The 24,714-nt window shown below is 48.9% G+C and overlaps 1 protein-coding gene across 1 annotated transcript in view; it reads right to left on the bottom strand.

Annotated features, from left to right (window-relative positions):
- UPF1 (UPF1 RNA helicase and ATPase) overlaps positions 1 to 24,714 on the bottom strand; it is a 477,022-nt gene that overhangs the window by 433,828 nt on the left and 18,480 nt on the right. Inside the window, exon 2 of the mRNA XM_063955016.1 lies at positions 7,896 to 8,038. Coding sequence (XP_063811086.1) covers positions 7,896 to 8,038 — 143 coding nt within the window. The remainder of the gene's footprint in view (positions 1 to 7,895; positions 8,039 to 24,714) is intronic.

The following is a 24,714-nucleotide window of genomic DNA, read 5'->3' on the forward strand; positions in this document are numbered from 1 at the left end:
TAAAATAAAGGGATCCCCACCTCCAGCCACCAAAGGGCCAGGGATGAAGCCCTGGAATCTGGCCGCCACCACTGAGCTCTGGGTGGCGACTTCATTGCTTTGTGTGTAAAAGCAGAGAAAAAAAATAAGAATTTACTCACCGGTAATTCTATTTCTCGTAGTCCGTAGTGGATGCTGGGTACTCCGTAAGGACCATGGGGTATAGACGGGCTCCGCAGGAGACTGGGCACTCTTAAAAGAAAGATTAGGTACTATATCTGGTGTGCACTGGCTCCTCCCTCTATGCCCCTCCTCCAGACCTCAGTTAGGGAAACTGTGCCCGGAAGAGCTGACATTACTAGGAAAGGATTTGGAATCCAGGGTAAGACTCATACCAGCCACACCGTATAACTCGTGATAACTATACCCAGTTAACAGTATGAACAATAACTGAGCCTCTCTCAATAGATGGCTCATACAATAACCCTTTAGTTAAGCAATAACTATATACATGTATTGCAGAGAGACCGCACTTGGGACGGGCTCCCAGCATCCACTACGGACTACGAGAAATAGAATTACCGGTGAGTAAATTCTTATTTTCTCTGACCTCCTAGTGGATGCTGGGTACTCCGTAAGGACCATGGGGATTATACCAAAGCTCCCAAACGGGCGGGAGAGTGCGGATGACTCTGCAGCACCGAATGCTGCACTCAAGGTCCTCCTCAGCCAGGGTATCAAACTTGTAGAATTTTGCAAAAGTGTTTGAACCCGACCAAGTAGCAGCTCGGCAAAGTTGTAAAGCCGAGACCCCTCGGGCAGCCGCCCAAGAAGAGCCCACCTTCCTCGTGGAATGGGCTTTTACTAATTTAGGATGCGGCAGTCCAGCCGCAGAATGTGCAAGCTGAATCGTGCTACAGATCCAGCGAGCAATAGTCTGCTTTGAAGCAGGAGCACCCAGTTTGTTGGGTGCATGTAGGATAAATAGCGAGTCAGGTTTTTCTGACTCTAGCCGTCCTGGAAACATAAATTTTCAGGGCCCGGACTACGTCCAGCAACTTGGAATCCTCCAAGTCCCTAGTAGTCGCAGGCACCACAATAGGTTGGTTCAAATGAAACGATGATACCACCTTAGGGAGAAATTGGGGACGAGTCCTCCATTCTGGCCTTTCCATATGGAAGATCAGATATGGGCTTTTACATGACAAAGCCGCCAATTCTGACACACTCCTAGTCCAAGCTAAGGCCAAAAGCATGACCACTTTCCACGTGAGATATTTTAGCTCCACGGTCTTAAGTGGCTCAAACCAGTGGGATTTTAGGAATCCAACACACGTTAAGATCCCAAGGTGCCACTGGAGGCACAAAAGGGGCTGAATATGCAGCACCCCTGTAACAACGTCCGAACTTCAGGCAGTGAAGCCAGTTCTTTTTGAGAGAAAAAGGGATAGGGCCGAAATCTTGGCCTTTATGGATCCTAATTTTAGGCCCATAGTCACTCCTGACTGTAGGAAGTGCAGGAATCGACCCCCCTGGTATTCCTCTGTAGGGCCTTCCTGGCCACACACCAAGCAACCTATTTTCGCCATATACAGTGAAAAAGTCTTGCTGTCACGTCTTTCCTAGCCTTTATCAGCGTAGGAATAACTGCATCCGGAATGCCCTTTTCCGCTAGGATCCGGCGTCCAACCGCCATGCCGTCCAACGCAGCCGCGGTAAGTCTAGGATCAGACAGTGTCCCTGTTGCAACATGTCCTGACTGAGAGGCAGAGGCCATGGGTCCTCTGAGAGCATTTCTTGCAGTTCCGGGTACAGAGTCCTTCTTGGCCAATCCGGAGCAAAGAATATTGTTCACACTCCTCCGTTTATTACAATTCTCAGCCCTTGGGTCTGAGAGGAAGAGGAGGGAATATATAGACCGACTGGAACACCCACGGTGTTACTAGTGCGACCACAGCTATCGCCTGAGAGTCCCATGACCCAGCGTAAAACCTTTTTTATCTTTTTATTGAGGTGGGACGCCATGTAGTCCACCTGAGGCAGTTTCCATCAATTTGCAAAACTGCGTGAAGACTTCCTGATGAAGTCACCACCTTCCCGGGTGGAGGTCGTGTCCACTCCCGGAATGAACACTGCTGACAGTGCGCTTACTTGATTCTCCGCCCAGCGAAGAATTCTGGTGGCTTCTACCCTCGCCACCCTGCTCCTTGTTCCACCCTGGCGGTTTACATGAGCCCCTGCGGTCTGACTGGATCAGAACCGGTTGGTCGCGAAGCAGGAACTCCGCTTGACTTAGGGCGTTGTCTATGGCCCTTAGTTCCAGGATACTGATGTGAAGGCAAGTCTGTTGGCTTGACCACAAACCTTGGAATTTTCTTCCCTGTGTAACTGCCCCCCACCCTCGGAGGCTTGCATCCGTGGTCACGAGGACCCAGTCCTGAATGCCGAATCTGCGGCCCTCGAGAAGGTGAGCACTCCGCAGCCACCACAAGAGAGACACCCTGGCCCTGGGGGATAGGGTGATTAACCGATGCATCTGAAGATGTGATCCGGACCACTTGTCCAGTAAGTTCCATTGTCCTTGCATGGAACCAGCCGAAGGGGATGGCCTCGTATGATGCCATCATCCTTCCCAGGACTCGAGTGCAGTGATGCACTGACACCTGTTTTGGTTTTCAATGGATTCCTGACCAGTGCCATGAGCTCCTGAGCTCTCTCTATCGGGAGATAAACCTTCTTCTGGTCTGTGTCTAAGATCATGCCTAGGCGAGGCAGATGAGCTGTAGGAACCAACTGCGACTTCGGAATATATAGAATCCAGTCGTGTTGCTGTTTCACTTCCAGAGAAGGTGATACGCTGTCCAGCAACTGCTCTCTTGATCTCGCTTTTATGAGATCATCCAAGTATGTGATAATAGTGACACCTTGCTTCCGCAGGAGCACCATCATATCCGCCATTACCTTGGTGAAATTGGTAATGACAATCCCGTACCGCAATTCTGAGGTACGCCTGATGAGGTGGATAAATGGGGACACGAAGGTATGCATCCCTTATGTCCCGATTCATTTCAGGCTTGCAATGACCGCTCTTAGCGATTCCATCTTGAACCTGAACCTTTTCAGGTATATGTTCAGGGATTTTAATACAATATGGGTCTAACCGAACCGTCTGGTTTTGGGATTATAACATGGTCGAATAATAACACCCTCTTGTTGAAGGAGGGGACCCTTGACCACCACCTGTTGATGATACAATTTACAAATTGCAGTTAACACTGGCTCCCTCTCTTGGGGGGAAGCCCGCCGGGTCCTCGGTGAGGGGGCATCTTCTCACAGTCCAGCCTGTATCCCTGCGATACAATTTCTATTGCCCAGGGATCTAACAGGGAGTGAACCCACTTGTGGCTGAACTTACGAAGGCGTGTCCCCACCGGGCCTAGCTCCGCCTGTGGAGCCCCGGCGACATGCGGTGGATTTTTGTAGAGGCCGGGGAGGACTTCTGTTCCTGGGGACTAGCTGTGTTGTACAGCTTCTTTCCTCTGCCCCCGGCTCTGACAAGAAAGGACGCACCTCAGACTTTCTTGTTTCTTTATTCGAAAAGCTGCATTTAATAATGTCGTGCTTTCCTAGGCTGTGCAGGAATATAAGGCAAAATATCAGAATTACCAGCTATAGCTGAGGAGACCAGGCCCGAGAACCTTTCTCCACACAATCCTCAGCCTTCCATATGCCTCTTAAGTCGGCATCATCTGTCCAATGTATATTCTACAGGACATGTCAAGCAGAAATAGACATAGATTTTGTCTCTAGGACCCAGTATACTCATGTCCCTTTGGGCATGCTTTATAATTATATATCTATCACTTAAGACAGCATCTTAAAATATGTATATGCATACTAGGGTCTCAATCTCTGCTGATAAGGTACCTGTCCATGCTGCCACAGCGCTATAAACCCATGCCGACACAATCGCCGGTCTGGGTAGTATACTATAATGTGTACACTATCTGCAGGATCCCTGAGAATAGCTAGCGCAAACAGGACACCCAAGGGGAAGATTCTCAACACATCCTGGCCCTAGTGGGGAAAGGATACAGCCTGAGAATTCTCTTGTGGGAAGCTGCCGTCTCTTGTCTGGAGATTCCCGCTCTTTTTCCTCATGAGAGGAGGGAAATTTACCTCAGCATTCTTCCCCTTAACATGTGTACTCTCGTGTCAGGGACAGATGAGTCATCAGTGATATGCAAATCATCTTTTATTCCAATAATCATATATTGAATATCTTTTAGCCCTTTTGGCTGTAACTCTGCATTATCGTAGTCGACAGTGGAGTTAAACTCCGTGTCGATACTTTGTTATTTTGGATAGTGAACATAGAGAGACTCTGAAGGACTCTGTGACATAGGGACAGACCAGGGTAGATTTCCTTTCTGTTCCCTAACCTTTTGTGCAATAATTTTACCTCAGCACTTACACATATCCAAACAGGTGTCGGCGTTGTCGACGGAGACACCCTCCCACACACATATCCGCTCCATCACCTCCTTAGAGGAGCCTTTTACCTCAGACATGTCGACACGCGTACCGACACCACACACACAGGGGATGCTCTATTTGAAGACAGTTCCCCCACCAGGCCCTTTGGAGAGACAGAGAGAGAGTATGCCAGCACACACCCCAGCGCTATATAATACAGGGATGTACACTATACTGAGTGATTTTTCCCCTATAGCAGCTTATATACACAGTTTTGCGCCTAAATTTATGTGCCCCCCCTCTCTTTTTTTACCCTTTGTGTACCAGGATATTGCAGGGGAGAGCCTGGGGAGCTTCCTTCCAGCTGAGCTGTGAAGAGAAAATGGCGCCGGTGTGCTGAGGAAGAAGGCCCGGCCCCCTCAGCGGCGGGCTTCTGTCCTTTTATGTACTTTAATGGCGGGGGTTAATGCACATATACAGTTTATCAGATGTATTATGTGCTTTTCGCCAAGGAAGGTAATCTAATTGCTGCCCAGGGCGCCCCCCCCCAGCGCCCTGCACCCATCAGTGACCGGAGTGTGTGGTGTGCTGTGGGAGCAATGGCGCACAGCTGCAGTGCTGTGCGCTACCTTAATGAAGACCGGAGTCTTCAGCTGCCGATTTTCAACTTCTCTTCATTCTTCTGGCTCTGCAAGGGGGACGGCGGCGCGGCTCCGGGACCGGACGACCGAGGACTGGGCCTGTGTTCGATCCCTCTGGAGCTAATGGTATCCAGTAGCCTTAGAAGCCCAAGCTAGCTGCAAGCAGGTAGGTTCGCTTCTCTCCCCTCAGTCCCACGTAGCAGCGAGTCTGTTGCCAGCAGATCTCACTGAAAATAAAAAACCTAACAAATACTTTCTTTTCTAGGAAGCTCAGGAGAGCCCCTAGGGTGCATCCAGCTCTGGCCGGGCACAGATACTAACTGAGGTCTGGAGGAGGGGCATAGAGGGAGGAGCCAGTGCACACCAGATATAGTACCTAATCTTTCTTTTGGAGTGCCCAATCTCCTGCGGTGCCCGTCTATACCCCATGGTCCTTACGGAGTACCCAGCATCCACTAGGACGTCAGAGAAATTTATATTGTCTTTTGTTGTGGAACTATAAGTCCCAATAAGCCTCCCCCACATACTGGTACTTGGAGAACCAGAAGTACCAGCATGCGGGGAATTAACGGTCATGCTGGTACCTGTAGTTCCACAACAAAAGAAATACCCCAAAAAACCACTAGAGACACACGCCGTAAAAGTAATTGTACAGAGTGTGGGAGAAGGTGGTACAAGAGTTAAAGATGGAGACACAGTTATCCCTCTGTATGTTCCGCAATGTGGGGAATGCATATTTTGCTTGAATCCCAAAACCAATCTGTGTCAGAAGATCAGGATTACTCAAGGTCACGTACTCATGCCTGATGGAATAAGCCGTTTTACCTTGTCATAGTGCTCTCCTGATTGACAGGCCAGGAGAGCAAAGCCAAATCAGGCAGAGTGCACCGGCTATAACGGAGGATAGCAGTCCTCTTTTATAATCAATGGTTGGTAAATTGCGGTGTGCTCCACCTGATTGGCTGTGCACTCCTGGCCTGTCAATCAGGAGAGCGCTAGGACATGACACCACTCCCTGATTGGCTGCCGGGTCTTCTAGTGACAGGAGTCATGGGGCTCCCAGCATTCGGAGAAAGGGGATCCATGTTTACACATGGATCCCCTTTAGCTCGAGGGTACGGGTTTTTGCGTTTTGATTTTTTTTAACCCATGAAAGAAGAGGACCGATCTACACAGGATTCTAGGCGAGTATATTGGGGGCCTTTTCTTTGTATTTTTTTTTTATTTTTTTTACAGGTACCCCAATAGATTCTACATGGGCTAGAGGACCGAGGTGCTGCGTGGGATACTAGGTAAGTATGTGCGAGTGTGTAAGTGTGCATGTACTGTATGTGTAAATACACTTTCACGGTGTGTGTGTCTTGTGTTTTTTGGGGTATTACTTTTGTTGTGGAGCTACAGGTACCAGCGGGCCCGTTAATTCCCTGCATGCTGGTACTTGTGGTTCTCCAAGTACCAGCATGCAGGGAGGCTTGTTGGGACTTGTAGATCCACAACAAAAGACAATATTACATTTTTAATGTTATTGTATTTTATTTATTTATTTTACACAAAAAGCTATGAAGTCGCTACCCACAGCCTAGGGAATGTCGGCCATAGCTCCGTGCTTCATTCCCGGCATAGAGGGGCGGGGACCCCTTTATTTTAGGGGTCCCCATCCCCCCCAGGGATCCCCAGCCAGGGGTAACTAGCTGGCGGGAGTGATGATGCGGCCCCAGGGACCTGTATAAAAGTGTCCACCGGCTGTCGCATTATCTCCCTGGCTAGTGGTGCTGGTTTAAAAAATACAGGGGACCCATACTTCTTTTGTCCCCCGTAATTTTGGAACCAGAACCGGCCCAAAAGCCCGGCGCTGGTTGTTTAAATACGGGGAACCCCAGTCAATTTTTTCCCCCATATTTTTGCAACCAGGACCGGCTCAAAAGAGCCCGGGGCTGGTTATTCTTTTGGGGGAAACCTGCACGTCATTTTTTTTTTTTTTTTTACATTTTTAACACTTTCTTTACTTTTACAGACAGAAGCATGCACGGATCACACTGATCTGTGCATGCTTCTCCAAAAATCGCAAGTCTAAACCTGGTCTATTCTGGCGAATTTTGGTAAGGTGTTGTGTGCAAGTGAAAAAATTGCATCCTATTACATTTGCGATTTTCATTGTTTTCAATGGGAAAACATCTGTATGCGATTTTTTCACTTGCGATTTTTGGTAAATGTTAAAAGATTTGAACAAAACCGCAATCTATTACATGTGCGATTTTCGGGGAAAAATCACGCGTTTTCCGAAATTACACCCTATTAAACTTAGCCAAAGGTGTATACTCTCATCTCCTCTACTTGTCTCTTTCTGAAGCCATGTCTGGGTGCACTTTTAGGTGTGAATAGGGTGTATAGTTTTTCACATACACCAGATTAGGTCAAAGCTATGTGACCATTACGGATTGCATTTAATTTGATTTTGTATTTCTGTGTCAATTCTTATAACAATTTTAATTCAGTAAGCATTGGTATTTTTTTGTCACATTAAACTAAATTTTTTAATATTCTCTTTCTGAGGGAGAGATTGCTGCAATTATGGTTGCCCTGGTATTACAAGTTATCCTGCTATGGGGTGCAAAGCAAAACTTGCGATGAAGATGAACACAATTTGCCGTTCTGGGGGATATTAACATCCAAATGTATATCCTGCCATGGTTAGTGAAAAGGAGTGCAATTGGGTGGTTAATGAAAGCATACCTGAACAAGTCCTAAACCATGTGCTTCGGTCTGGTAGCTTAAAAAAAAATGTATAAAGAGTCCCACCTGCAGGCATGAACAGGAAGGTCCTTTGTATAGTATGTATCCTCTTCATCTTCTTCAAAGTTCAGCTCACCCAACAATTGGCTTGTTTTTCCCACACCATCATCGACTGTGCCATTCTGTAGTATGCCATCTGGGCCATTGACCTATAAGATGAGCAGAAGTTTGGAATAAATGACAACTTAGAACATGTTTTTGGTGCAGCAGTTACACACCATTGGAAAGATAAAACAATTGGATGTGACTCCTACACAGAAGAGCAATGGGCCTAATATTCAGATCTGATTGTAGATGTGCTACGATCAGATTCTCTGACATGCGGGAGGACGCCCAGCACAAGGCTAGTCCGGACCGCATGGCAGGGCCTACCCCCCCCCCCCCCCACACACACACACACATCTCCCCGGCAAGGGTGCAAAGCTATTGCACCCACTGAGCAGCTCATGCGCGCTGGCAGGTGACTACCCGCCACGTACAGGGTTTCATCGCCTGTGTGTGACGTCTAGCAGCCGCCGCAGCCTACCCCCCGCAACAGTCCGGACACGAACCCACCTCCGCCCCACGACCGCCTCTGCCTGTCAATCAGGCAGAGGCGATCGCAGCCCTGATATGCTTTTAGCATCTTACTGGGCTCCCAGGGTGCACAAGTGCACTCCACAAAAGGAGTTCAGACTGCAATCGCTCCCACGATCCAGTCTGAATTACCCCCTAAGTCTAAAATTCACGAAACGAGAAAGAACAGTCATGCATAAAGGCTTACAAATGAGGCATCTCAAAAACAAGATGGTAGAGACGTTATGCATACAGATGCAAATATTCTTTTGTTGACTAGGGATTATGTTTTATTGTCACATACAGAACCCTTAGCCTGAGGGTCATAAAATGTGAGAAAAAAAGAAAATCACTTTTACTATAAAGTCCGATATAATGTCAAGGGTAGCATCATCCCAAATTTATTCAATTACTTATTTTTGGACATCTGATGCTATCAGCTGCTGGACTCTGCCAACCCAGCAGCCACTGGATTGCCACGCCAAACCCATGACCCCCTTCCCTTCTCTCCATTGGCTACAGCAATGCCATGGGTGTCGCTACGATAACTGATCGTATTATGACACCAACCACCCTGAGCTGCTTGTTCAGTATGATTTTATTAACAAATCTGCATATTTGTTACAAAATTACACTGAATCGGGGTTAAAATAATTGTGGGAGAAATAATAAGAATTTACTTACCGATAATTCTATTTCTCGTAGTCCGTAGTGGATGCTGGGGACTCCGTAAGGACCATGGGGAATAGCGGCTCCGCAGGAGACTGGGCACAAAAGTAAAGCTTTAGAACTACCTGGTGTGCACTGGCTCCTCCCCCTATGACCCTCCTCCAAGCCTCAGTTAGGATACTGTGCCCGGACGAGCGTACACAATAAGGAAGGATTTTGAATCCCGGGTAAGACTCATACCAGCCACACCAATCACACCGTATAACTCGTGATCTAAACCCAGTTAACAGCATGATAACAGAGGAGCCTCTAGAAAAGATGGCTCACTACAGCAATAACCCGATTTTTTGGTAACAATAACTATGTACCAGTATTGCAGACAATCCGCACTTGGGATGGGCGCCCAGCATCCACTACGGACTACGAGAAATAGAATTATCGGTAAGTAAATTCTTATTTTCTCTAACGTCCTAAGTGGATGCTGGGGACTCCGTAAGGACCATGGGGATTATACCAAAGCTCCCAAACGGGCGGGAGAGTGCGGATGACTCTGCAGCACCAAATGAGAGAACTCCAGGTCCTCCTCAGCCAGGGTATCAATTTTGTAGAATTTTACAAACGTATTTGCTCCTGACCAAGTAGCTGCTCGGCAAAGTTGTAAAGCCGAGACCCCTCGGGCAGCCGCCCAAGATGAGCCCATCTTCCTTGTGGAGTGGGCATTTACAGATTTTTTTGGCTGTGGCAGGCCTGCCACAGAATGTGCAAGCTGAATTGAACTACAAATCCAACGAGCAATAGTCTGCTTAGAAGCAGGAGCACCCAGCTTGTTGGGTGCATACAGGATAAACAGCGAGTCAGATTTTCTGACTCCAGCCGTCCTGGAAACATATATTTTCAGGGCCCTGATAACGTCTAGCAACTTGGAATCCTCCAAGTCCCTAGTAGCCGCAGGCACCACAATAGGTTGGTTCAGGTGAAACGCTGAAACCACCTTAGGGAGAAACTGAGGACGAGTCCTCAATTCCGCCCTGTCCGAATGGAAAATCAGATAAGGGCTTTTACAGGATAAAGCCGCCAATTCTGACACGCGCCTGGCCCAGGCCAGGGCCAACAGCATGACCACTTTCCATGCGAGATATTTTAACTCCACAGATTTAAGTGGTTCAAACCAATGTGACTTTTGGAACCCAAAAACTACATTGAGATCTCAAGGTGCCACTGGAGGCACAAAAGGAGGCTGTATATGCAGTACCCCTTTTACAACGTCTGAACTTCAGGGACTGAAGCTAGTTCTTTTTGGAAGAAAATTGACAGGGACGAAATTTGAACCTTAATGGACCCCAATTTCAGGCCCATAGACACTCCTGTTTGCAGGAAATGTAGGAATCGACCCAGTTGAATTTCCTCCGTCGGGCCTTACTGGCCTCGCACCACGCAACATATTTTCGCCAATTGCGGTGATAATGTTTTGCGGTTACATCCTTCCTGGCTTTGATCAGGATAGGGATGACTTCATCCGGAATGCCTTTTTTCCTTCAGGATCCGGCGTTCAACCGCCATGCCGTCAAACGCAGCCGCGGTAAGTCTTGGAACAGACAGGGTCCTTGCTGGAGCAGGTCCCTTCATAGAGGTAGAGGCCACGGATCCTCCGTGAGCATCTCTTGAAGTTCCGGTTACCAAGTCCTTCTTGGCCAATCCGGAGCCACGAATATAGTGCTTACTCCTCTCCATCTTATCAATCTCAGTACCTTGGGTATGAGAGGCAGATGAGGGAACACATACACTGACTGGTACACCCACGGTGTTACCAGAGCGTCTACAGCTATTGCCTGAGGGTCCCTTGACCTGGCGCAATACCTGTCGAGTTTTTCCCAACGGTTTATAATCATGTGGAAGACTTCTGGGTGAATTCCCCACTCTCCCGGGTGGAGGTCGTGTCTGCTGAGGAAGTCTGCTTCCCAGTTGTCCACTCCCGGAATTGCTGACAGTGCTATCACATGATTTTCCGCCCAGCGAAGAATCCTTGCAGCTTCTGCCATTGCCCTCCTGCTTCTTGTGCCACCCTGTCTGTTTACGTGGGTGACTGCCATGATGTTGTCCGACTGGATCAACACCGGCTGACCTTGAAGCAGAGGTCTTGCTAAGCTTAGAGCATTGTAAATGGCCCTTAGCTTCAGGATATTTATGTGAAGTGATGTCTCCAGGCTTGACCATAAGCCCTGGAAATTCCTTCCCTGTGTGACTGCTCCCCAGCCTCGCAGGCTGGCATCCGTGGTCACCAGGACCCAGTCCTGAATGCCGAATCTGCGGCCCTCTAGAAGATGAGCACTCTGCAACCAACACAGGAGGGACACCCTTGTTCTTGGTGACAGGGTTATCCGCTGATGCATCTGAAGATGCGACCCGGACCATTTGTCCAGCAGGTCCCACTGGAAAGTTCTTGCGTGGAATCTGCCGAATGGGATTGCTTCGTAGGAAGCCACCATTTTACCCAGAACCCTTGTGCATTGATGCACTGAGACTTGGCTCGGTTTTAGGAGGTTCCTGACTAGCTCGGATAACTCCCTGGCTTTCTCCTCCGGGAGAAACACCTTTTTCTGGACTGTGTCCAGGATCATCCCTAGGAACAGAAGACGAGTCGTCGGAACCAGCTGCGATTTTGGAATATTGAGAATCCAATCGTGCTGCCGCAACACTACCTGAGATAGTGCTACACCGACCTCCAACTGTTCCCTGGATCTTACCCTTATCAGGGAATCGTCCAAGTAAGGGATAACTAAAATTCCCTTCCTTCGAAGGAATATCATCATTTCGGCCATTACCTTGGTAAAGGCCCGGGGTGCCGTGGACCATCCATACGGCAGCGTCTGAACTGATAGTGACAGTTCTGTACCATAAACCTGAGGTACCCTTGGTGAGAAGGGTAAATTTGGACATGAAGGTAAAGCATCCTCGATGTCCCGAGACATCATGTAGTCCCCTTCTTCCAGGTTCGCAATCACTGCTCTGAGTGACTCAATCTTGAATTTGAACCTCTGTATGTAAGTGTTCAAAGATTTTAGATTTAGAATCGGTCTCACCGAGCCGTCCGGCTTCGGTACCACAACAGTGTGGAATAATACCCCGTTCCCTGTTGCAGGAGGGGTACCTTGATTATCACCTGCTGGGAATACAGCTTGTGAATGGCTTCCAAAACTGTCTCCCTGTCAGAAGGAGACATCGGTAAAGCCGACTTTAGGAAACGGCGAGGGGGAGACGTCTCGAATTCCAATTTGTACCCCTGAGATATCACCTGAAGGATCCAGGGGTCTACTTGCGAGTGAGCCCACTGCGCGCTGAAATTCATTGAGACGGGCCCCCCACCGTGCCTGATTCTGCTTGTAAAGCCCCAGCGTCATACTGAGGGCTTGGGAGAGGGTTTCTGTTCCTGGGAACTGGCTGATTTCTGCAGCCTTTTTCCTCTCCCTCTGTCACGGGGCAGAAATGAGGAACCTTTTGCCCGCTTGTCCACGAAAAGACTGCGCCTGATAATACGGCGTCTTCTCATGTTCCAAATGCCGTTTGAAAACCGCATCACCTGACCACTGTCGTGTCCATAACCCTCTACTGGTAGAAATGGACAACGCACTTAGACTTGATGCCAGTCGGCAAATATTCCGCTGTGCATCACGCATATATAGAAATGCATCTTTTAAATGCTCTATAGGCAAAAATATACTGTCCCTATCTAGGGTATCAATATTTTCAGTCAGGGAATCCGACCACGCCAACCCAGCACTGCACATCCAGGCTGAGGCGATTGCTGGTCGCAGTATAACACCAGTATGTGTGTAAATACATTTTAGGATACCCTCCTGCTTTCTATCAGCAGGATCCTTAAGGGCGGCCATCTCAGGAGAGGGTAGAGCCCTTACAAGCGTGTGAGCGCTTTATCCACCCTAGGGGGTGTTTCCCAACGCACCCTAACCTCTGCGGGAAAGGATACAATGCCAATAACATTTTAGAAATCAGTTGTTATCGGGGGAAACCCACGCATCATCACACACCTCATTTAATTTCTCAGATTCAGGAAAACTACAGGTAGTTTTTCCTCACCGAACATAATACCCCTTTTTGGTGTTACTCGTATTATCAGAAATGTGTAAAACATTTTTCATTGCCTCCATCATGTAACGTGTGGCCCTACTGGAAGTCACATTTGTCTCTTCACCGTCGACACTGGAGTCAGTATCCGTGTCGGCGTCTATATCTGCCATCTGAGGTAACGGGCGCTTTAGAGCCCCTGACGGCCTATGAGACGTCTGGACAGGCACAAGCTGAGTAGCCGGCTGTCTCATGTCAACCACTGTCTTTTATACAGAGCTGACACTGTCACGTAATTCCTTCCAACAGTTCATCCACTCAGGTGTCGACCCCCTAGGGGGTGACATCACTATTACAGGCAATCTGCTCCGTCTCCACATCATTTTTCTCCTCATACATGTCGACACAAACGTACCGACATACAGCACACACACAGGGAATGCTCTGATAGAGGACAGGACCCCACTAGCCCTTTGGGGAGACAGAGGGAGAGTTTGCCAGCACACACCAGAGCGCTATATATATATATACACAGGGATAACCTTATATAAGTGTTTTTCCCCTTATAGCTGCTGTATCTTTAATACTGCGCGTAATTAGTGCCCCCCCTCTCTTTTTTAACCCTTTCTGTAGTGTAGTGACTGCAGGGGAGAGCCAGGGAGCTTCCCTCCAACGGAGCTGTGAGGGAAAATGGCGCCAGTGTGCTGCGATAGGCTCCGCCCCCTTATCAGCGGCCTTATCTCCCGTTTTTCTATGTATTCTGGCAGGGGTTAAATGCATCCATATAGCCCAGGAGCTATATGTGATGCATTTTTTGCCATCCAAGGTGTTTTTATTGCGTCTCAGGGCGCCCCCCCCAGCGCCCTGCACCCTCAGTGACCGGAGTGTGAAGTGTGCTGAGAGCAATGGCGCACAGCTGCAGTGCTGTGCGCTACCTTGTTGAAGACAGGACGTCTTCTGCCGCCGATTTTCCGGACCTCTTCTGTCTTTGTAAGGTGGCCGGCGGCGCGGCTCTGGGACCCATCCATGGCTGGGCCTGTGATCGTCCCTCTGGAGCTAATGTCCAGTAGCCTAAGAAGCCCAATCCACTCTGCACGCAGGTGAGTTCGCTTCTTCTCCCCTTAGTCCCTCGATGCAGTGAGCCTGTTGCCAGCAGGTCTCACTGAAAATAAAAAACCTAAAACTAAACTTTTCACTAAGCAGCTCAGGAGAGCCACCTAGTGTGCACCCTTCTCGTTCGGGCACAAAATCTTAACTGAGGCTTGGAGGAGGGTCATAGGGGGAGGAGCCAGTGCACACCAGGTAGTTCTAAAGCTTTACTTTTGTGCCCAGTCTCCTGCGGAGCCGCTATTCCCCATGGTCCTTACGGAGTCCCCAGCATCCACTTAGGACGTTAGAGAAAGGGGGAAATGTTTTTCCCCAGGTCCTAACTAATTGCATACCTATGGGATCTTTCCTGCACATGTCGCGTCCAAAAAGACAGGATTTAGCCACGTAAAGCTGCTATACCTGTCTAAAGTCCAGATTAGCACGCCCAAACTGCAATTTGGGTGCTCAAAACCTCAACTTCGACAATTTCTGCTTGCCACCTCAGGAGGCTGCAAGCACAAATCATGCTATCATGCCAATTAGCAGAAACAAATAAATAGCTGCTATTAGGAGTGCAACACTGCTGCGTGCAGCGAAAACAATTAAATTCCCCCCATTTTTGGCAAATGTATTAGCCAGTTAAGTCGCTGATTCTTGGTCACTAGTTAAAGCTACTACAGGTACAAGCATAACAATTAACAGAGCCAATAAGTCATTTTGCCTTTACACAAAATATAATTTAAAGGTGCAGATTCAATTGTGGCACACGCCACTTGCGGGCAGTCTAAAGGAATGGGTGTCTGTCAGTTATTCAATAGTATCTCCGATATACGCCCATTAGCCTCGGCAGCCGCATTTTCCTTGCAGCCTCAGGAGGTGCAAGAAAATAATGAGTTAAAAAGACTGCCGCCCAAAGCACCCAAACCAGGACTTTCAAGCTCTTTAGAGCTCTTTGTCTCATTAGCCAATCAAGCTAATTGGCATACCCACAGCAGAACTGTGTGTTGGAACGGACTAAAAAGGGGCGCAGAGAACTATGAAATAGTGCAAACCGCTAATCCAGTCTCTGCTTTGGGTTGAGTTGAGTGTTTCCAAGCCTTAACCCGTAACCACCTACTAAGTACAGATGTGGTTCATACAGGAAAATGTATTATAGCAGCGCGCTATAACACTTTCTGCTTCGCCTCATTACCGAGGCGAAGCAGGAAGGGATATCGACGAGCTGTATCAAAATCTTGTCTGCCCGCTCCTCCATCCAGCGATGTCTCCCTGAATACAGAGCGCGTCAGCTCAGAGCTGACACTATATCCCCCTCCCGGCCGGCTCCCTCTGCGCATGGGCGGGATCTCGCTAGTCCCGCAAGATCCCCAGCGCTGTCAGGAGCCAACACATGCCACAGTTAGTAACCGCTCTGTCCCTGCTGTGGTCTATGGGCATCGCCACCTGCAGCTGTCGAAAATCTTTTTCTACAGCGGGGTACACAGTGTTTCACAGGGAATACAACGGGGATTTCGTAAAGCATTTCCTCAAGGGAGGGGACAAACTGTAGCGGATATGAGAACCCAACGTCCAAAGGAAGTATCCAGGGAGGCGGAAGAATCAAAGGCATAGAACCTGATGAACGTGTTCACAGAGGACCACGTAGCCGCTTTGGACAATTGTTCTGCGGACGCACCACGACGGGCCGCCCAAGAAGGTCCAACAGACCGAGTAGAATGGGCTAGAATAGTAGCAGGAGTTGGGAGTCCAGACTATGCATATGCTTGTGCAATCACCATTCTAATCCATCTGGCCAAGATTTGCTTATTCGCAGGGCAGCCACGTTTCTGGAAACCAAACAGTACAAAGAGGGTATCTGATCTCCTGATAGAGGCAGTCTTCTCCACATAAATACAGAGAGCCCATACTACATCCAAAAACCACTTTTTGGAGAACAATTCAGGAGAGATGAAGGCTGGAACCACAATCTCTTGATTAAGCTGAAAAGACGAAACCACCTTGGGTAATTAACCAGGGCGAGTTCTAAGAACTGCTCGATCACAATGAAATATCAAAAAGGGTGGACGAGACGAAGAGCCAAAGTCAGACACCCTTCTAGCAGATGCAATAGCCAGCAGGAACAGGACCTTGGCTGTGAGCCATTTAAGGTCCACTGACTCAAGAGGTTCAAATGGAGACTCTTGCAGGGCATTCAGGAAAACAGACAAATACCATGAAGCCACAGGAGGGACATGGGGAGGCTGAATCCACAGTACGCCCAGAGTGAAAGTATGAACCACACAGACAATGCAGATATGTGAACCTTGAGGGAGGCCAGACGAAGTCCAAAATCCAGGCCTTGTTGCAAAAAAGCCAGAAGTCTGTAAGTACTAAACTTGGAAGCATCGTAATTCTTAGCAGCACACCAGGTGAAGTAAAAATTTCAGACCCTATAATAAATCCGTGCTGAAGCCGGTTTGCGGGCCTTTAGCGTAGTTTGGATAACCGCCTCGGGAATCCTTTGGCCCTCAGGAGTGAGGATTCAAGAGCCACGCCTTCAAAGCCAATCTGGCCAGCTCCGGGTAGACACAAGGGCCCTGAACGAGGAGGTCTGGGCGTCAAGGACGTAGAAGAGGACCCTCTATCGACAGACCCTGAAGGTCTGAGAATCAATGCCGTCTGGGCCACGCTGGAGCGACTAGGAGTAGTTTTCCTCCTTCTTGCTTGAACTTCCGTAGTACCCTGGGCAAAAGCCAGACTGGAGGTAACACGTAGGGCAGCCGAAAGGTCCATGGAATTGCCAGTGCATCCACGAATGCTGCTTGATGATCCCTTGTTCTTGAGCCAAAGACCGGAACTTTGTGATTGTGTTGGGACGCTATCAGGTCTACATCTGGTAGACCCCACTTGTCCACTAGGAGTTGAAAGACTTTCTGACTAAGACTCCACTCTCCGTACATCCTGACGACTGAGGAAATCCACTTCCCAGTCGAGGACTCCGGAAATGAACACCACTGATATTGCTGGCAGATGGCGTTCTGCCCAACGTAGGATTTTTGACACTTCCATCATTGCCATGCGGCTTCTAGAGCCGCCTTGATGGTTTATATATGCCACCATGGTGGCATTGTCTGATTGTACTTGAACAGGCCTGTTATGTATCAGAGGCAGGGCAAGAGTCAAAGCACTGAAATCACTGCCCGCAATTCCAGAATGTTTATCGGGAGTAGAGATACCTTCTTGGTCCACAGACCCTAGAGAGTGTTGCTCTAGCACCGCGCCCCAACCCCTCAGACTGGCATCCGTAGTCAGTAGGACCCAGGTTGAGCCCCTGCTCAACTGCTGATCCTGCAGCCACAAGCTCAGTGACAGACAAACCTCTGGAGTCAAGGAGATCATTTGAGACATGATCCGATGAGGCAGGCCATCCCACTTGGAAAGGATTAACCTATGCAGAGGGCGGGAATGAAATTGAGTGCACTCTACCATGTCAAAAGCCGACACCATGTGGCCTAGTACTTGCATCACCAAGTGTATCGACACTCTTGGGCGACAAAGGAAGTATCTGATCCTGTCCTGAAGCTTCAGGACTTTCTCTGGAGACAGAAACAGTCTTCGGCTGTGTGTCCCCAGCAGTGCTCCCAGGTACACCATGCTCCGAGCAGGGACCAGCCATTCCGTGGGCTTGTAGGAAGCGTACCGTCAGTTGCAGATGACCGAGGAGGACATCTTGGGAGTTCGGCAGGATCAGCAAGTCGTGCAGGTACAGCAGGATCCTGATTTCCTGACGACGCAGATGAGCCGTAATAATGGCCATAAACTTGGTAAAGATCCATGGGGCCGTGGCCAGTCCAAACGGCATAGCCTGGAACTGATAGTGAAGGTTGCCAATAGCAAACCGCAGATATTGCTGATGCGATATGGCAATAGGTATATACAGATAAGCATCTTGTATATCCAGGGATATCATAGAATCTCCAGGTTCCATGGCCACTTCAATCGAGCGCAGCGTTTCCATACAGAACTTGGGACGCTCTCACAAATTTGTTCAGTGATTTGAGGTTGGGTATAGGCCGGAAAGACCCATTGGGTTTCGGGACTAGAAACCGGGTCGAATAGTATCCTCCGCCTCTCGGGGACAGGGGTACTGGCACAACCACTCCTGTATCCAGGAGGGAACAACCAGGTGTAGAGCTTGAGCCTTCAACTGGTCCGAAGGAATAACCATCGCGCAGAACTGGTGAGGGGGACGTCTCTTGAAAGAGACTGCGTACCCGTGAGAGACGACTTCTCGCACCCATGCATCTGAAGTGGTTTTTAACCAGACCTGGGTGAACTGCAGAAGTCGGCCTCCCACCCTGGGATCCCCAAGGGGGAGGCTTGCCCAGTCATGCAGCAGGCTTGTCTTGTTTGGAAGCAGGCTGACGGGCGGCCCAGGATTGTTTTGGGCTTAGTGGTTTTGGGAGCACGAGCTTGTCTCGGGTATGTCTGACCTTTTGTTTTCCCTTGAGGTCGAAAGTAACGAAAAGTGGTACTTTTTGTCTTCTGTGCAGAAGGATTAGTATCCGGGAGAAATGTACTTTTAACAGCCGCTAACTCAGTCATGATCTTATTCAGATCTTACCCAAATAGGATGTCTCCCTTAAAAGGAAGTACCTCCAAGGTCATTTTGGAGCCCAGGTCCACCTTCCATGACCTCAACCACAGATTTCAGCGAGCCAGGATGGACATAGTCGACGCCTTGGGCGCCATTACACCTGCCTCAGAGGACACATCCTGAATATATTGGGAGGCGGTGGTAATATGAGACAGATAGATATTGTCTGGCAGGATCAGATATTTCCTGAGGCAGCTCATCCTCTATTGCCTGAACCCATGCTTCAATTCCTTTTGCGGCCCAGGAGGCTGCTATAGTGGGTCTATGTACAGTACCTATAAGGGAGTAAATGGACTTCAGGCATCCTTCCACACGCTTTTCTGTCTGTTCCTTCAGTGAGGTTGCCATGGTGACAGGCAGAGTAGATGACATCACAAGACAGGTGACATGCGCGTCAACCAGCGGTGAATTTTCCCACTTGTTACACAACTCAGCAGGGAGAGGATAACGAGCTAGCATCTTTTAGACAGGGAAAAAAATTTCCCTAGAGAAGACCAGGGTTCGTGACGTATGTCTACTAAATGGTGAGAATGCGGTAAGACTACTTTAGTTACCTTCTGACGTTTAAACTTATCAGGTTTCGTAGACGCAGTAGTGGGATCTACAATCATCGATTTGTAGAATCAGCTTAATAGCCTCCACTAGGTCAGGGACATCAACCTAAGTTGTAGATTCCTCGTCAGAAGCAACTGTGTCACAGTGATTGCGCTGAGCCCAAAATAAAGTGGGTCCCAGGGACCCGTCACTTTTAAAAATTGGGGTCCTACCTGTCATTTTCTGGGTCCCATCGGAATAAAGGTTATTAAGCTTATTAATTATTAAAATATTAAAACACAGACTTGATATGGACACTACAAAAGTGTTGCAATGGGGGATAGCATACAAGACACTCAGCACCAGAGCCGTAATTAGCCCTTTGCCAGAAAGTGAATTGGTGCCCCCCTTCCTATATTGAAAACCAGGATGGTGGGCACCGAAGGCGTGCAGCAAAAAATAGGACTTTAATACCTACCGGTAAATATTTTCTCTTAATCTGTAGAGGATGCTGGGGTCACTTCAAGAACCATGGGGTATAGACGGGATCCGCAGGAGACATGGGCACTTTAACACTTTCAAATGGTGTGACCTGGCTCCTCCCTCTATGCCCCTCCTCCACACTCTAGTTTAAGGAACTGTGCCCAGGGAGACGGACATTTTCGAGGAAAGGATTTAAAGTTAAACCACGGTGAGCATCTTACCAGCTCACACCTCAAGCATGCCGCAGAACGTGGCATTCAACAGAACACAAGCCAACGGCATGAAGAATTTTCAGTAATATGCGGACAAAAAACGTAACACAACCTGTGAGTAACCACAACCAATATCTGCAGATACAGTACGCACTGGGACAGGCACCCAGCATCCTCTACGGACTAAGAGAAAAGGATTTACCGGTAGGTATTAAAATCCTATTTTCTCATACGTCCTAGAGGATGCTGGGGTCACTTCAAGAACCATGGGGTTATACCAAAGCTCTACAATGGGCAGGAGAGTGCAGACGACTCTGCAGTACCGAATGACCAAACGTGAGGTCAACCTCGGCCAAGGCATTAACAGTGTAAAACTTAGCCCAATTGTTCGCTAAATAGCTGCTCGGCAAAGTTGCAATGCCGAGACTTCCCGGTCAACCGCCCCGGACGAGCCCACCGTTCTAGTAGAACGGGCATTCACCTATTTTGGTAACGGCAATCCTGCCGTAAGATCAACATGCTGAATCGTACCACGGATCCAGCACACAACGGTCTGCTTGGAAGCAGGACATCCAATCTTGCTGGGAGCAAACAGGACAAACAGAGGCTGTGTTCCTAAACGGAGCCGTCCTGGCGACATAAATTTTCAAAACTCTGACCACATGCACAGACTTCGATTCAACAAAGGCGTCCGTAGCCACCGGCACCACAAAAGGTTGGTACATGTGGAAAGAAGAAACCACCTATGGTAGAAAATGTTGACGAGTTTCCAACTCTGCTCTATCTTCATGGAAGATCAAATAAGGTCTCTTGTGAGACCAGACCGCTAACTCAGACACTCGCCTTGCGTATGCCAAGGCCAACCTGGCGACCACTTTACAAGTGAGGAATTTCACTCCGCCTAATGGAAAAGTTCAAACCAATGTGATTGAAGGAACTGGAACACCCCATTAAGATCCCCTAGTGCCACACGGTACACAAAATTAGGTTGGATGTGCAACTCTCCCTTCACGACAGTATGAACTTCTGAAAGGGAGTCCAATTGATTCTGAAAGAAAACCGATAAGGCCGATCTTAATTACTGAAAACTCTGCCGTAGGAGTCATCTTGGATTCACACCAAGAAACTTATTTTCTCCAAAACCGGTAGTAATGATTAGACGTTACCACTTTTCTAATCCAAATAAGTGTGGGAACTACTTCCGTGGGAATACGGACTAATATCTGGTGTTCAACCGCCATGTCGTCAAACGTAGCCGCGGTAAGTCCTAATACACGCATGGCCACTGCCGCAACAGGTCCTCGTGCAAAAGGAAAAGGCCAGGGATCTCCTATGAGCAATTCCTGAGATCTGGATACCAAGCTCTCCTTGGCCAGTCTGGGACCATGAGGCCCGCCCGAATTTCATTTTTATGAACCCAGAACTTTTGGAACAAGAGAAAACGTAGGGAATACATATATCGACTGAAAACACCCACGGTATCACCAATTCCATTCACTGTTACTGTTTGAGGGTCCCTTGACCTGGAACTCTGAAGCTTCTTGTTGAGACGAGATGCCATCATTCCTACTTGAGGAAATCCTAACGACATGTCACCCCTTCGAAGGCTACTTGGAGGAGGTCTCCCCTCTCCTGGATGGAGATCGCCTGCTGAGGAAGTCTGCTTCCCAGTCGTCCACTCCTGGAACGAACATCGCTGACAAAGCGCTTGTATGTTTGTTTGTTTTTCGCCCAGCGGAAATTCCTCGTGGCTTCTGCCATTGGTGTTCTGCTTTTTGTTGTATAAAATCGTTGTAAACGGACCTAAACTCTAGACCGTTTATGTGGTGACAAGTTTCCAAACTTGACCATCTTCCTTGGAAATTTTCCCCCTTAGTGACTGCACACCCCAACCCCCCACCCCACCGCCTCGGAGGCTTGCATCCGTGGTCACTAGGATCCAGTCCTGAATACCGAACCTGCGCCCCTCTATGAGGTGAGAACTGCGCAGCCACCACAGGAGTGAGATTCTGGTCTTGGAAGATAGGATTATCCTCCGGTGTATGTGTAGGTGGGAACCGGACCACTTGTCCAACAGGTCCCTCTGGAACATTCTGGCATGGAACCTGCCAAATTGATTGGCCTCGCAGGCCGCAACCATCTTTTCCAGCAACCGAATGTATTGATGAAATGACACTCTTGCTGGTCTCGGAGTTTGTTTGACCAGACTCTGGATCTCCAGAGCCTTTTCCACTGGAAGAAAAAAAAAAAAAAAAAAAACTCTTTGTAGTTCTGTGTCTAGTATTATTCCCAAAACCGACAACCGCGTCGATGGGATCAACAGTGATTCTGAGAGTGCAATGTTTTGTACCAACTAGTTCCTAGAACTCGCTGTTATCAGGGGACCGTCCCAGTATGGGATAACTGTGACTTCCTTACTAGCGACGGAGAATCCTCATTACCACCATCACCCTTGGAGCCGTGGACAGACCAATGGCAACGTCTGAAATTGGTAATGACACCCCTGAATTGCAAGCCTAATGCGGAGGTTCTTTATGTCTACTGAGACCATAGAAAAAACTCCTTTTTCCAGATTGGAGATCACTGCCTTGAGAGATTCCATCCTGGATTTGAATTTCTCTAAGTAGAAAATGAGGGATTTCAGAATTAGGATTGGTCTGACCGAGCCGTCTGGTTTCAGGACCACAGAGAGGCTTGAATAAAAACCTTCTCCCTGTTGTGACGGGGGGAAAAAAACGGGTCAATGACCTGATCCTGATACAACCTTTGTCTTGTGTCGTATACTACCTCCCCGTCCGGAGGAGAATCGGTAATTTGAAAAATCGGTGAGGGAAAATGTCTGGAAACTCCAGTATGTACCCTTGGGACACTATTTGTAAAACCCACGGGTCCAGGTCCGTTCCAGGACTGACTGAAGAGCTTTTAGACGTGCCCCCACCGGTGTGGACTCCCGCAAGAGAGTCCCAGCGTCATGCGGTGGATGTGGCAGAACAGAGAATGATGTCTGCTCCTGTGATCTTGAAGAGGTTCCGGACCTCTTCCCTTTTCTCCTTCCTCTACCTGCAAAGAAATGGGAATCAGTATCTATTGGGCCAAAATGACTGCATCCGACAATGATGCGTCATCATCCGCTGTGAGGGAACATATGGCAAGAAGGTAGACTTACCAGCGGCAGCTGTCGAGACCAAATTAACTAGGCCGTCACCAAACCAGGCTTCACCTTCATAGGGCTGAGACTCCATTTCTTCTCGGAGTCCGCATCAGCATTGCATTGGTGAATCCACAACGCCCTCCTAACTGAGACCGCCATGGAATTGGCCTGAGAACCCAATAGTCCTATATCCCTTGCAGTTGCACGAAAGTACGCTGCAATATTTGATATGACCCAACGCAAGGAGTATCCCATTTCTCTCCAGGGTATCTATATCGGATGACAAGACACCCAACCATTTTAGAATACTACTACTCCCCCATGCGCATGTAATGGCAGGTCTAACTAACGTACGCGTGAACACGAAACTAGAAATTAACGTGTTTTCCTGCATACGATACGCTGGATTTGTGACACGGCCCCCTGCAGAACAGGGGGTGACACCGACTTTATTCTGTCCGCGGTGGGAAAAGAACAAACAATCAGAATCCTCATTAGAATTTGAAACCATCTTGTCAGGGCTGACCCAGACTTTCCCACACAGAGCTCTCTGCACATAAGCTGTCAGTCAGTTCCGTCTCCAGGGCAGCGGAGGAGGAGGAACTTGGAAGGGGAGGAGACCATGCACAGTGTGTACTACCGCCCCACCTCCCCTCACCGTCAGCTCCGCGCGCATATGACAGGGATTTTCCTGCTGTCACAGCAGTCAGTGACAGCAGCGGTTTGTAGTGTAGTGGACGCTGGCTGCCTGCCATGATCGGAAGTCTCAGCTCCGATCCCGCAGCAGAGACAGAGGGGGCAGTACTAGCCTCAATGAAGTGCCTGCGGTCGGCGGCATTATGCAAGACAGCCAGGTACTACTACTACAGTGAGTCAGCCTGACTCATTAAAGTGCGCTGGCAGGTGTCCGCATCGCTGAGGGAGGAGGAGAGGCTGTCTGGAAATGTACCTTTCCCCTTCACTTCCGGCCGTGGAGGAAGGGAGAGAGAGGAGGAGGATCTGAGTACTATGCTGACTGGAAAGCACCGCGGTGGCTGCAGCCTGTGTATTGCAGTAGCTGCAGGCAGCCACAGAGGATGTAGCACGGTGGGGGGGTTGGGAGAGAAAGAGTACTAAGCCTGGCCCAGTCAGTCTGCTCTGCAGTGTCTGCCCCTAGTACATGCAGGTCATGCCGCGATTAACTGGTAATTAGGGGGCGGGGCTTAACACAATGAACTGCCCACCCCCATCAGAGACCTGTGCCTGAGCTGCTGTAGTTGGTAGTGTATCTCATGCTGCCTCTCCCTCTCATGCAGCTTTCCCTCCCTCTCCCCGACACTCATGTGCCTGTCCCTCTCTCCCTGACACACACTCATGTGCCTCTCCCTGACACTCTCATGCCCCTCTCCCTCTCTCTCCCTGACAATCTCTCAT

The sequence above is a fragment of the Pseudophryne corroboree genome, chromosome 1, assembly GCF_028390025.1.
Source record: "Pseudophryne corroboree isolate aPseCor3 chromosome 1, aPseCor3.hap2, whole genome shotgun sequence".
In the NCBI taxonomy this organism is placed as follows: Eukaryota; Metazoa; Chordata; class Amphibia; order Anura; family Myobatrachidae; genus Pseudophryne; species Pseudophryne corroboree.